At 43.9% G+C, this 14,549-nt stretch overlaps 1 protein-coding gene and 1 non-coding gene across 2 annotated transcripts in view; both read right to left on the bottom strand.

Annotated features, from left to right (window-relative positions):
- The window catches only part of Rs1 (retinoschisin 1), a 33,753-nt gene extending 25,831 nt beyond the window's left edge, over nucleotides 1-7,922 (bottom strand). Inside the window, exons 1-3 of the mRNA XM_004667919.3 lie at nucleotides 7,789-7,922; nucleotides 6,693-6,795; nucleotides 5,457-5,541 (exon numbers count right to left, since the gene is read on the bottom strand). Of these exons, the coding sequence (XP_004667976.2) occupies nucleotides 5,457-5,541; nucleotides 6,693-6,795; nucleotides 7,789-7,922 (322 nt within the window). The remainder of the gene's footprint in view (nucleotides 1-5,456; nucleotides 5,542-6,692; nucleotides 6,796-7,788) is intronic.
- A 156-nt stretch (nucleotides 7,923-8,078) lies between these two features.
- Trnav-uac lies at nucleotides 8,079-8,151 on the bottom strand. Its single transcript has one exon. It is a non-coding gene; the product is annotated as a tRNA-Val (tRNA).
- Nucleotides 8,152-14,549: the final 6,398 nt, after the last annotated feature.

The raw sequence follows: 14,549 nt of genomic DNA, 5'->3' as shown, positions 1-14,549 counted from the left end.
TACGTGATTTATGCTGCATGTTCATCATAAATATATATATGTCCCTTGCCCTTTTGTCCAAAGGGCCACTCCACTGGGGAAACCCTTGTTGCCAGAACAAGAAAATTCAGGGCATGTATCTTTCTTTCTCCACAAGAACCTTGAAAGCCCGTGAGGAAAGTGTGCCTTAGTGACAACATACAAAAAGACTATTTTAGCCTTTTGATTGGGTATCACTATATAGAGAAACATTCATTCCCGTGGAATGAAGCCGGGGAGAAAAGCATAAAACTATGAATGATTAAAAAACTGGAAGCAGCCCCTTAATCTGCTTGAGAAACGTGAACAAGACACAGGAGAAACCTAGCAAGCTGCACTAATGTTCCTCTTGGGAAGAAGAAAGAAGGGAATTGCTTCTGGTGTGAAAACGCTGCTATTTTAGGCAACAGGCATATTCATGGATAAATCTGTCATCCTTCATGCTTCAATACAGAAGAACCACAGAGACATGCTAAGCAAAAGACAAAAGAGCACATTTCGTGTAATACCATTTAAATGTAATGTCTAGAAGAGGCAAATCTTTAGAGATAGTGGATTTGGGGTGGTCAGGGACTGGGAGGAGAATGGGGAGAATAAGGAGGTCTGGCTTGTGTTTGGAGTGATGAGGAAGGTGTTTGAAAATTGATGGTGTGTGGGCCATCGATAAGTAAGTATATTTAAAACTACTGAATCGTACCTTTTTTTTAAAATTTTTTTTAATTTACTTATTTGAGAGTGACAGACACAGAGAGAAAGACAGATAGAGAGAGAGAGAGAGAGAATGGGCGCGCCAGGGCTTCCAGCCTCTGCAAACGAACTCCAGACGCGTGCGCCCCCTTGTGCATCTGGCTAACGTGGGACCTGGGGAACTGAGCCTCGAACCGGGGTCCTTAGGCTTCACAGGCAAGCGCTTAACCGCTAAGCCATCTCTCCAGCCCTGAATCGTACCTTTTAAATGCATGGATTAAATGGCACAGAATTTATACCTCAATGACGCTGCTTTTACAAGACTGCAATTCCTGATTGTTTGCAAAGGGGGAATATGTTTACCTGTAAGTGGAGGCTAGATGGCTGTGTGTGTGTGTGTGTGTGTGTGTGTGTGTTTTTATACAATAAACATAACCAAAGAATGGGCTAATCCATTTAATTTTAAAAAAATGGGGGAATGGAGAGATGGCTTAGTAGTTAAGGTGTTTGCCTGCAAAGCCTAAGGACCCAGGCTCAATTCTCCAGTGCCCTCATAGGCCAGATGCACATGGTAGCTCATGCATCTGGACTTTGTATAGTGACCCTGGTGCATCCGTTCTCTCTCTTTGCTTGAAAATAAATAAAAATATTTTTTAAAAAAAAGATTAAAAGATGAAGGCTGGAGAGATGGCTAGGTGGTTAAAGGTCATTGCTTGCAAAGTTTGCTGTCCTGGGTTTGATTCCCCAGTTCCCATGTGAATCCAGATGCAAAGTGACACATCAAGTATGCAAGTATGGAACTAAAAATAACATTGTTTTTTTCGAGGTAGGGTTTCACTCGAGCTCAGGCTGACCTGGAATTCATTATGTAGTCTCAGGCTAGCCTCGAACTCATGACAATCCTCCTACCTCTGCCTCTCAAGTGCTGGGATTAAAGGTGCATGACACCATGCCTGACAAAATTTTTTTGAGACAATGTCTCATGTGTGACAAGCTAGACTTGAAATTGTTGTGTAGTCAAGGATGGACTCTCCCACCTTTAACTGCAGAGAGCTGAGATTACAGTATACACAACCACCCCAAATTTATGCAGTTCTGAGCATTGAAGTCAGGGCTTTGTATATGCCAGATAAGCACTGTACCAACTGAACTTCATCCGCAGCCTCAAGTAACACATTTTTCATAGGATCGATCCTATCAACATTATTGACATAACTCCAAATTGTGCAATGAAAGATAAATAGAATCCTGGCATGAGCATTCCTAAGTGAACTTTCATCCAGTGCAGAAACAAGGGCCATACACTTAATCTTACTTCAGTGCAATAAGAAACCATTGTCACCAAAGAATAGGAACAGCAAAGACTAAATGAACTAATGAACTTTTGTTTAGTTTCCAGGTTGTCCAATGAAATGCATCCTTCCCATGTGTGCTGGCTCCATATGGACTGTAAACTTATTAACTGCATTGTTCTTTATTTTTTTAACTTTTTTTTTGTTCTTTTGTTTTTTGAGGTAGGATTTCTCTCTAGCCCAGGTTGACTTGGAATTCGCTATGTAATGCCAGGGGGCCTTGAACTGGTAGCGATCCTCCTACAGCAATCCTCCTACCTCTGCCTCCCAAGTGCTGGGATTAAAGGCATGCACTACCGTGCCTAGCTTAACATTGTTTTTTAAATATTTTATTTTTATTTAAGAAAGAGAGAGAGAGAGAACACAGGTGTGTCAGGGTTTCCAGCCACTGCAAACGAACTGCAGACACATGTACCACTATGTGCATCTGGCCTACATGCGTTCTGAGGAGTTGAACCTGGGTCGTTAGGCTTCCCAGGCAAGCGGCTTAACTGCTAAGCCATCTCTCCAGCCCCTCTTTATTTTCACTCTGTCTTGCACAGCATCCCCTGTGGCTAATGCTAGAGAACAGAGGAGGTCACACTGGCCTTCTAAGCAGGGTAGGGTGGAAGGCCCGGGTGAGGTGGGTGAGAGAATTTAATTAAGCTCCCCAAGCTTTCCCACTCATGCACATTCCCTTTGGCCTGCACAGATAGGATCTCTGCTCTTTCTGGTCATTTCTGGAGTCAATAAACCATGCATACTTTGATAAACTACGGAACAGGAAAGAGGTCTGTCGTCCCTGCCTACTATTGATTGACTTTTGTTACTGCTGCCCACTGAAATGGGCAGGTCTACCTTCAAAGTGCACTGGCAAAGTTTTAGAAGACTTCTTCCTATCTAGGGGTCCAGGAGCAAAGTTGTTAGAGTCAAGGATCTGCCCCTGAGGATCAAGTTACTCCAAAATGTTTGCCCCACTGCAGTTACTCAGTCATGGGTCCTTGAACAAATGAATCTCAGTGCCAACCATGAGAAAAAGAATTCTAAGGGCCAGCACCATGGATGCCTGTCTGAGAACCAGAGGTGTTTGGCTCTAAGCCTTGAACGTCTCTGCTTAGACTGCTTGTGAGGAAAGGATGAGAAACAAACCCCTAAATCATCAGAAGGCATTGGGAGTTACTGAGACACGGGGGCTATAGCTCCAGGGTAGAGTGCTTGCTTAGCTTGCAGGAGGCCCAGGCTCCATCTCCAGCCCTGGCCCCTCCCAAATAAGTCACTGGCACAATTTGTTGACTCTTAATTGCAGGGGGGGATTAAAAGAAAACCGACAAATGGTTGCAATAATTTCTACTTGCAAACACAGCTTACATGTTAGAAGCTGCATGTGGTGGCTCATGGTTATAATCCCAACACCAACACTCAGGAGACAGAGGCAGGGGATTTCTCTGAGTTCAAAGGCAGCCTGGCCTGTCTCAAAACAAAACAAAACAAAACAAAATAAAAATATGTCTATCTATCTTAGGGTTTACAAGATGACCTTGGGGCTGGACATGGTTGTCCATGCCTTTAATTCTAGCACTCCGCGGGCAGAGGTAGGAGGATCACTTGAGTTTCAGGCCACCCTGAGACTGCAGAATGAATTCCAGGTTTCCAGCCTGGGCTACAGGAGACCCTACCTCGAAAACAAAACAAAACAAAAAACCAACAACAAGACCTCTAATGTCTTAACAGACATTAGAAATGGGACTAAAATAACAAAAGTCATAAGATATGTGAGTGATAAAAGTGAGTACTCTACCAATAATATATAATGAGAAAGCAGAAAAGAATGGTGCAAATCAGGAATTCTAACTTAACTCGTGTTTGTTTCCTTCCTCCCTTCCTTTCTTCCTTTCCCTTACCTTTCCTTCTGCTCCCTTCCTTTCCCTCCCCTCCCTTCCCCTTCCTTCCTTCTAGACCAGTCCACAGGCTCTCGCTCCCCTCCCTTCTCCCCCTTTCTCCCTCCCTCCTCCCCATCTCTCTCTGACAGGGTCTCAGGCCTTTGAACTCATTAGGTGTCTCCAACTGTGGTCTCGAACTTCTGATCCTTTCTGCCTCCACAGCCCTAAATCCTAAGATTACACTCATTCATTGTCATACTAGACTGGCTTCAAATGTGTGACCTTTTTGTTTTAGCCAGCCTAGTGCTAAGATCACTTGTAGGTGTGTGTGACTGTGCCTGACAAAGGCTACAGGATTTTGTTTTGGCAGTGTTTCTGGGGATTGAGCCCAGGATCTCATGCAGGCTAGGTAAGTGCTATATTCACTGAGCCACGTCTCCAGCCCTTCAACCATTTTCCAATGTCTGGATGAATGAACCTGAAATGGAATTCTGAGTTAGTGGGTACTGAAGAATTGAGAGTATTGTCTCTAAGACTGGGAGAGAATTTAAAAGTTGATTTGATTGACATCTTAGAGATGGGACTGTCATCTGTCCTTGCTGAAGCCTACCTCACTTGCTAGGGCCAGATTTAGAAACTTAAATGACAGAGTGTATTGAGTCTTTACGGTTTCCTGACTCTCAGTTGGATTATGCTTTTTATTAGACTTCAGTGGTACTGGGCGTGTTATGTTAATCCATATTTAAACTAGGGTGACCTTTCGTCCTGATTTGCCTGGGACAGTCCTGGTTTGCACTTGTCCTAGCAGAACTATTAATAGCTGCCTCCTCCACCCTCAGGACTAGCCAGGTTGAGAAGATTAGAGTCTACAACCACTCAACTGACTACTAAAAGTTTGCAAGAACATATGCCTTCTCATTAGTTGTTGTCACAGCTGTTTTACACAATTTCTGAGACCGTTCCTTCTTTCTGTTGAATTTGAAGCATCCTCTGAACTTTACAAGGCTCCTCCCAGAACCAGGAAACCAGTAGCAAGAGAATGACAACCAACCACACAAAGATGAATGTTGTTCATTAATAACACATGTTAACTAGCATATGCTGTTGACTAATAAGTCTTACTAGCTTTTTCTTTTTTTGAGATAGGGACTTACTCTAGTCCAGGGTGACCTGAAAGTCACTCCGTAGTCCCAGGCTGGCCTCAAACTCACAGTGATCCTCCTACCTCTCCCTCCTGAGTTGTGGCATTAAAAGCATGTGCCACCAACGCCCGACATAAATCTTACTTTTTTTTTTTTTTTTGGTTTCATGAGGTAGGGTTTCACTCCAGCCCAAGCTGACCTGGAATTCACTATGGAGTCTCAGGGTGGCCTCGAACTCACGGCAATCCTCCTACTTCTACCTCCCGAGTGCTGGGATTAAAGGCGTGTGCCACCACGCCCGGCAAGTTTTTAAATTGTATCGCTATTTATCAATGATCTTATTAATGAAATGACATTATTAAGTACATAATAAATGACAATGGCTGAATAGTACATACCTTCATAGCCAAAGAGAAGTAATAAGATGAAGCCTTCCATCTTGTGTGGCATTTTCCCCTCGTCCTTGGCCACAGCTCTACCTTCCTGAAGTGGGGAGCGGGACCAGAAGCAGGCGATTAACTTGAGCACTGGCCTCACTAAGCATCTTACTCCACTTAGTTCTTAGGTTCTCGGCTGAGCCCCATCGAGTTAACCCACAAGTTAACCTGCGTCAACAAGAAGTCTCAGAGAAAATGCTGTCAACTGATGTTAGTTTAGCAAAGAAGATTCTGGTTTTAGTTTGTCTTTAAATGTAAGGAGGGCAACGGAGGGGAATAGAAACTCGAATTGAAAATCCCTGGTCTAAACTCCTCCTGTGACATTATCTTGTATAGAATGACCTTGAACATTTTCTTGCCAAATAAACATGAACATTCCCCATTCATTGTGGAGTACTATGGACAGCCCTCTCACAAAAGGACTTAGGATTCTGCTCTCTCAGGAAAATACGAAATTATGTAGTGATAGAGGACAGTTATACACAAAGATGTGCAATGCTGTGCCACACATAATAATAAAAACATGGAAACAAGCAGAATTTCCAAGGTTAAGGGGGCTGGTAAAAGCACAGGTTCCCAAGCTGGGTTAAAAGGATTGAGATGGGGAGGGGATATGATGGAGAATGGAATTTCAAAGGGGAAAGTGGGGCGGGGAAAGGAAGGGTATTACCATGGGATATTTTTTATAATCATGGGAAATGTTAATAAAATTGAGAAAAAATAAAGGATATGTCAGGATGACCACTTGCTATGATGTGACTTCAAGGCAAATAAATTTTCTGTCTGCAAAGTGATAATAATGCCTATTTCACAGAGTGATTTGGAGGCTTAAAGGGGTTAATATATATAAAATGAATAGCATGGTTGGAGGTATAGCTCAGTGGGAAATACTTGCTTAGCATATGCTAGCTTTGATTCTCCATTCCAGAAAACACCACAAAACACTTAGATTAGTGTTGCCATACTTAGCTATCATTATTACATAGCCACTAAAAATAATCTCGATGAGAGGAAAAAGTGCGAGTTAAGTTGATGAGTACAGATTTTCAGGTTTGTGCAAGGTTTTTTGCACGTACACAGTATGGGTGATATTTGTGTATACGGTGTGTACACATGTATATGCTGATGTGGCACACCCTATGAGCTCACCTCTCCAAGCTGGAGAACATGGAGTGTCCTCCTCCATTACTCACCAACCTGTTTTTCCTTGATCTGAAGACCCTCATTAACTCCAGAGCAAGCCCCAGTGAGTCTCAGATCTCCGACCCTCTCCCCGCTCCACAGGACTGCTGTTTCTGATCTGTGTGGCCACACTTAGCTGTTTTCATGGGTTCTGGAGATTAGAACTCAGGCAGTCTCAGGCCCTCCAGGTGTCATGTAACCACTGACCCATCTTTCCAGCTCTAGTGATTCAGTTTTGTAAGATGAAAAGTTCTGGGGATCTATTCACATTGGCATGAATACACTTAACATTACTGAACTGTACATTTTAATGATTAAGATGGTCTGGAAAAGTATAAAATTGGCTGGGCGTAGTGGCACACGCCTTTAATCCCAGCACTCAGGAGGCAGAGGTAGAAGGACAGCCATGAGTTCCAGGCCACCCTGAGACTCCATAGTGAATTCCAGGTCAGCCTGGGCTAGAGTGAGACCTTACCTTGAAAAAAAAGAAAAAAAAAAAAAAGAATAAAGATGACTGTTAGGGAAATCATGTGTTATATTCTTGAGTTATAAAATTTTGTAAGTTTACACATTGTATAAACAAAACTATGTGGGGAAAAAAAGCCAAGGAAAATACAGAAAATTTTCTCTTCCCTTTTCCCCCTTTAGTTCTTTACCACCATCACCCCACCCCTGGATCGTACTTTTGGCCTCCAGGACGCTGGACACCAGCCAGATATCTTTCCCTCATTCCTCTAGTTAATGACAAAACAAAACAAAACAAACAAACAAACAAAAAACCCGCTCTCTTCAAAGAAACTGAAATAAAATAGTAAAGAGGAGCAAAAAGGAACCAGAGAAATGGTTGGTCACACTCAATCAGCAACTATTGCATGTCTATAAAGCCTGATATAGTGCATATGAATTCTCCCTTAAATAGACAAATATGTAATTATCTATGGTGCATTGAAAGGAAAAGGGCTATCCTTTTTGTTCTGGTCTGTATTTTAGGGTTTAATGAAATATTAAATCTTTAATCACATCCTTTAATAATTCAAAGTACTGTTGTGTGGACAGTTTTTCGTTGGAGGTTTGTGGGGACAGCCTGTTCTGGCTGCAGCTGGACACTCACTGTGGAAGCAGGCGTTTCCGAGATTTACCAGGTAATGCAGAGAGAGGAGGGGTAGCTGTTAGCTGAGGTTCCGTCTCACTTTTTCTTAGGTCTGGCGATGGTAGCCGACTTTGACGGACAGAAGTGTTTGACATTTCGCTTCTGCGATGTGCAAGTGTCAGGAAAAAAAACCAAAAAACAAAAAACATATGTGTGTGTGGGGGATGGGGAAGCATCATAGTTTGGCTTTATTTACCCAGTATAGTTTTTTATTTTGTTTTAAACTGAAAAAGAGAGTGTAACACCTCACATGGTTCCACTGGGGGTCGAACCCAGGACCTTCTGCGTGTAAAGCAGACGTGATAACCACTACACTACGGAACCGACACGCTCACAACGCTAGTTATTAGTCTATTCAAACTGTTCCGTCAGACGTAGCGTCACCACAAGCCGCGCCCTGCAGCTTTGGCCCCGCCCAGTCACACAAGGCGCTGGGTTCAAAGCGAGATCCTGGCGCCTGGTCTCGGAGTTTAAAGTGGCCCTTCTGCCTTTAGCGTCAGACTTGCGGCCCTTGCCTGAATCATCCTCACGTCCGAGAGCACGGTCCCCTTATTTCATGGCTCCAAACTTTTCCTCCGTCAGGCGGTCGCCGCGGCTACCGGAAGTGCGGAAGTTTGGCGCGCGTGGGGGGGGGGGGCGGACCGGTATTTTCCCATTTTCCTCACGGGCAGACTGACCCCGAGCGACTGGACGGACGCGCTCTGTGGGAAACCAGAACGACGGCGTTTCCGTTAGCGTGAGCGACCCTGAGTTCAGAGCAGCGAGGACACGAAGGCGCCCTGAAGCTAAAGATTCGGCGGCGTCTAGTTTGGGGGTGGGACGCCATGTTTAAGTTGGTATCTCCTTTGCCGACCCCTTTGTAGTCAGTCACCTGTGACCTTCAGCGGCAGCAGCACTGGCCACGTAAGTGGTGGGGCCTTGTGCAAAATCAAAATGACAGGAGCACCATTCATATGCTCCGAAGAGTACAGACAGCGACAGCCTTAAACCCAGCACCAGGCCTTGTGACTGTGCAGAATGCCCAACCTTTGTCCCTGCCCTTAGGCTTCTAGAACCGTGGCAAGGTCCCAAGACCCTCCGTCCCAAAGTGCTCCTAGGGCTCCTAAGTGGTCTTGTCTCACGCTTTTCCTTGTGTGTGTCATTTTGCCTTCTCTAGGGCTTTTGGCTAGACCCCAGAACTCCTCAGCATTCTCAAGCTTGAAACCCCACCAAAAGTCACTTGGAGGCATCTTGCTCTGAGGCTGCCAGATTGATGGAGTCATGATACTGATTATAAAATAAAAAAACCTCCTTCGACCCACTCCAGGCTTCCTGAGAAGGCCTCTGGAGGAAAGAGGTGGGTGGAATGAACAGGAAATGGGGGAATCATGAGCTGGATTTTAGTTCTTTTGTGGTTATTCATCAGATGTGCAGCTCATTCTCTCAAGTCCCAATTTACTCCTTTGTGAAATATAAGGATGGAGCTAGATACTCCTACTTTCACCCTGGGTCTAAATGTTATTCCCATTTTCCAGGAAGAAAAATAGAGGCAATCATCTGTGTGATTTAAAAAAAACCTTTTTATTGAAAACTTCTATACATGTAGATAACATATCATAATCATAATCCCCACCCAACATCCTCCCTTTGTCTCCTCCAGAATTCCCTCTCCACTGAATCCCTTTCTTTCCAACTAATCTGATTTTTTTTTTCTTAACAGAACTAGTTAGACACAAGCATGCAACTAGTGCTTGGTTTTCCTAGCACCCAGCTTCCAGATAGCTTTCTAGAATGTTCACCACTCGACCTCCTTCCAGCATGACTTGTTATTGCTATATTTTGAGAGGCCTCTTCAGCACTTGATGCCTAGATTGTGAGCCACATGTAGCCATTTGAAGGATGAATTCACAGAAGCTCCATGTTTACCAATAGTCAGTGAACTGCAGTAATGCTTGGTAGATCCAGCAAGATGCATATCCCACCTGTCTCCAACCAAAACAAAGTACCCAAGAATTGCCCCTAAAATTATTCCTGCCAATAATGTTTTGGTTTGTGTCTCTAGGGAGTGCTTTGCTTTCTTTCCATCTTTGTCTCTACCCTTGGCTATAAAAGTGATTTACCAAGTGCAAGTTTTAGTCAGTTCCCTACATTTCTACTTTGAGTAGAGAAGAACCTGGTTTCCCACCAGCACAGGGAACACGGGTTTCTGCCTTTGGTGAAATCCTTGTTCCTTTTCTCCATTCTAACTTGAAGGGAGACGTTAGTTCCATTCTCCATCTCTCAAAGTATGGTCACAATGTCTATTATTTATAAAGTACAAGATGGGTTACAAAGTACTTTCATATACATTCTTGGGTAACAGGCCTGGGAGGTAGCCGTGGTGTTGCCCTCTCCATTTTCAGTTTGGAGAATTTGATGTGGAAGAGGTGGAATGTCTTCCCTAAAACCTTTCAGCAAGTGAATGGCAGGGTTGGGCTCAGCTTGATACATAAGTGATTGTACAAGGACCAATTCCATAAATGTCAAGTGGTGTTCCACTGAGTGGTGTTGGCCTCTTGTAGATTTTGTCTGCATGCTAGTAAGGAAGTAGATTTTTAAAAGCCCTTTGAATTTTGTTTGCATGTGGATGTGTGTAGCACATGTCTGTGTGTGTGTGGATATGGAGGTTAGAGGTACACATTGGGTTTCTTTCCTCAATCATTCTTTACCTTTAAATTATTTATTTATTTGCAAACACACAGAGAGACGTATTGAGTGGGTGCACTAGGGCCCCTTGGTTTTACATGGGCACTGGGGAATTGAACTTGGGCTATTAGACTTTACAAGCAAGTGCCTTAAATCACTGAGCCTGCCACAGTTTCCAGGTTTTTGTTTTTGTTTTTTTCCCCCCGTGGGGTCTGATAGGATCAGATTTAGGTACTCAGGCTTGAGAGCAGCAAGTGCTTTATCTCCCCAGCCCTCCACCTTATTTTTTGAGAGAGTGTCTTGCACTGAATTTAGAGCTCATCAATTCAACTAGATTAGCTAGCCAGCAAACCATAAGGATCCTGTTGCCCTTGCCTTCCCAGTGCTGGGATCACAGGCATGCAAAGCCCAGTCCAGCTTTTACATTGTGCTGGGGACCCACACTCAAGACTTCATACTTGTGTGCATGGCAAGTGCTTCATCCATTGAGCCGACTCTAACTCTGCAGTCCTCCTCTTTGCAAATTGTTTTTTAAGGTAATATCTCACTTTAGCTCAGGCTGACCTGAATCTCACTCTGTAGTCCCAGGCTGGCTTCGAACTCATTGCCTCTCAAGTGCTTGGATTAAAGGCCTGGCCCTTTTGCATTTTTTTTTTTTTCTGAGGTAGGGTTTCGCCCTAGCTCAGGCTGACATGGAATTCACTATGTAGTCTCAGAGTGGCCTCAAACTCATGGCGATCCTCCTACCTCTGCCTTCCCAGTGCTGGGATTAAAGGCATGTGCCACCATGCCCAGCTCTTTTTGCAATTTTTAAACAAAGTCCTTGTCGTAGTTTGAATGTGATGGCCTCCATAGACTATGTGTTTGAACACTTGGTCCCCAGCAATGTGGTGTTATTTGAGAAGGCTGCAGTACCTTTAGGAGGAGGAGCCTTGCTGGAGGAAGTGTGTCACTGGGGCAGGCCTTGAGGTTTTATAATCCAGCCCCACTTGCTGCTGCTCTCTCTCTCTACATGGTTCCTTCCTGCTGATGTAATGATGTGATGCTGAATTTCTGTTTCTGCCATGCTTTTCCTGCCATGATGGACTCTGCTCTCTGCAACTGTGAGCTGAAATAAACCCTTTTCTTCTTGTTTGATTGAGTATTTAGTCCCAGTAATGACAACGTGACTGATAGTCCTCAAAAGTAGGAACTGTAAGCATGCTAAAAAACAACTGTTAATGGTTTTCACCTTGAAATCATCAAAAGTCAGGTATAATGCCTCAATTGTTTTGGCTCACATTTCAGTCTGTTCAGTTAGATTTGTAAGGCCTGACCACCCCCCAGGCATACCTCTAAGCATCTGAAAAACATAACTAATCTTTATACACTAGAAGTGGTTTTAAACTATTTATTTACTTGAGAGTGGGAGAGGGAATGGGTACTCCAGGGCCTCATGTCACTGCAGATGAGCTCCAGATACATGTACCACTTTGTATATGTAGCTTTACCTGGGTATAGGGGAGGTAGGCTTTGATAGCAAGTGCCTTTAACCACTGAAGCATCTCTCCAGCCCTCCCCCCAGCTTCTGTTTTATTTTTCTTTCTTTATTTATTTGACAGAGAAAGAGGGAGGGAGAGAGAAAGAGAGAGAATGGGTGCACTAGGGCCTTCAGCCACTGCAAATGAATTCCAGATGTGCGTGTCTCCTTGTGCTTCTGGCTAACATGGGTCCTGGGGAATCGGACCTGGGTCGTTTGGCTTTGCAGGGAAACACTTTAACTGTTAAGCCATCTCTCCAGCCCCCCCCCCAGCTTCTATTTTAAATCTCATGTAAGTTTGATGTGTAGCACTTAACACACTGATTTCTCCTTAAACTCTTGGCTCTCCATGGAGTGGTAGTGCTTCTTCAGAGCCTCTAGGAACTAACTTCCCATCTTGCTCAGTGTGACAAAACTCACTAGTGTTTCCAATCATTTCCCTATGCTGAGGCCATGGGATCTCTCAGGAAGTTCTGGAAACATCAGGTCTCAGTACTGCAGTTCAGGGTGGGAGGCCAGAGGGGCCTCTGCTGCTGGGAGGTCCTGGAGCTCATGTCCTGGAATGTCAGGAGAGGGCACTTTCAGTCCATTTATATGAGTGAGGTAGATAATGTTACCCCTAGACAGCAAAGAACTGTGCCCTAAACTCACTATCCTGAACTATGTATACATATGCCACAGCAGAAGTGTAGGTCAGAGGACAGGTTTTCTTTTATTATTCTTATTACTATCAATAACATATTTTGTATGGATACATTATGTATTGGTAACCTCTGTTCCCTTGTCCCTGCCCCCATTCTGCTGGGGACCCTTGAGGACAGTTTTGGGGGTCAGTTCTAGGGTCTCCCATGCCACAAGGATTTTGAGTTGTCTGATTTCTCAGTGAGTGTTGCTTCCCAACTGTTTGACTTCATTGATAAGAGAGTAATGCCAGTTAAGAAATCATAGCCCTAGTCAAGTAAGTAGCCTAGTTTACCTGATTTTTCTTTCTTTATTTTTAAAATATATTTTAAATGTTTTATTTATTTATTTGAGAGAGAGAGAGAGAAATAGGGAGAGGGAGAGGTGCGAACATGGGCATGCTAGGAGCTACTATAAACGAAGTCCAGATGCGTGCACCTCCTCGTGCATCTGGCTTATGTGGGTACTGGGGAAACAAACCTCGGTTCTTTGGCTTTGCAGGCAAGCTCCTTAACCACTAAGCCAGCTCTCCAGCCCCTTTATTTCTTTTTTCTAAGATAAAGTCTTGCTCTAGCCACCTGGAATCCACTCTGTAGTCTCAGGCTGGCCTTGAACTCACAGTGATCCTCATACCTCAGCCCCCCAAGTGCTGGAATTAAAAGCGTGCATTTGATTTCATTCGCACACTGTTGTACACAGTTCTTAGTACTGAGAATTTATTTGGGCAAGTGAGTCACTACCAGCATATGACAGAGCTCACCTTATCTTTTGCAGCTGACTATATTCAAAACACCTTGAAACTACCTAGTATGATAGATATTTGTTGCTTTTTACCATATGTCTTTTCAATATCTTCCCCCCCCCCCCAGTGTGTGTGTGTATGCACCTGTGCCTGCATATAGAAACCAGAGGTTGAAATCAAGGGTCTTTTTCCCTTGCCCTTCTCCCTTCCTTGTCCTGTCCTTCTTCATTCCCTTCCCTTCCCTTTCTTCCCCTCCCCTTCCCTCTCCTCCCCTCCTGGGAGAAAGAGGGAAATAGAGAGTGAGCATGCCAGGGCCTGTAGCCAGTGTAAATAACTCCAGATGCATGCACCACCTTGTGCACCTGCCTTACATGAGGACTGGGGTCTCGAGTCTGGGTCCTTAGGAGTTGCAGGACCACTAAGACATCTTTCCAGCCCTCACCTTACCATTTTGAGGAGAATTATCCATTTTGGTTGGAGAGGCATGGCAGACCTGAGCATGAAGCCCAGGCCATATCTTCACTTCAACAGGAAAGAAGTAGAAAACACAAAATCACCAAATGGAGCTGGACTGTTAACACCTAAATGCCTGCCCCTGGTGACCTACTTCCTCTAGCAAGGCTGTATCTCCCGAAAGTCCATAAACTTCCCAAACAGCGGGGATCAAGTCATGTAACACATGAGTCTATGTGGGACATTTTACATTCAAACCACCATAAATTTAGTGAATAAAGGACAAGGATGCTGTTTTAATATCCTACAGAAGAGCTCTCTACCACAAAGAATTACCTGGCTTCAAATGTCTTTAATCTCATAGTTGAAAACTACTCGAGATGAATTATTTGCATTCCTAGCCTAACCTAGGCCCTGCACTAGTGCATGAGATCCCTCTCTGCCTTTGCCTACTTGCACGTATTCTTAACAATTCCATGCACTTTCTTCTACAGTGTTACTTTCCCCTCTAAATTAAATCATTCTGCTCAGCATACAGACATATAGTAATTTCTCTCAACAAAAACCCATTAATCACTTAATCTCATTTCTACCTCTGGCTCCTTACATTTCTCTATTCTTTTTTACAGCAAAATTCTTCTGTTTTGACTTTTGGTTCACTCT

This window comes from Jaculus jaculus, chromosome X (genome assembly GCF_020740685.1).
Source record: "Jaculus jaculus isolate mJacJac1 chromosome X, mJacJac1.mat.Y.cur, whole genome shotgun sequence".
Lineage (NCBI taxonomy): Eukaryota > Metazoa > Chordata > Mammalia > Rodentia > Dipodidae > Jaculus > Jaculus jaculus.
The sequence above is the reverse complement of the archived record's forward strand: the minus strand, read 5'-3'. Positions and strand labels throughout refer to the sequence as shown.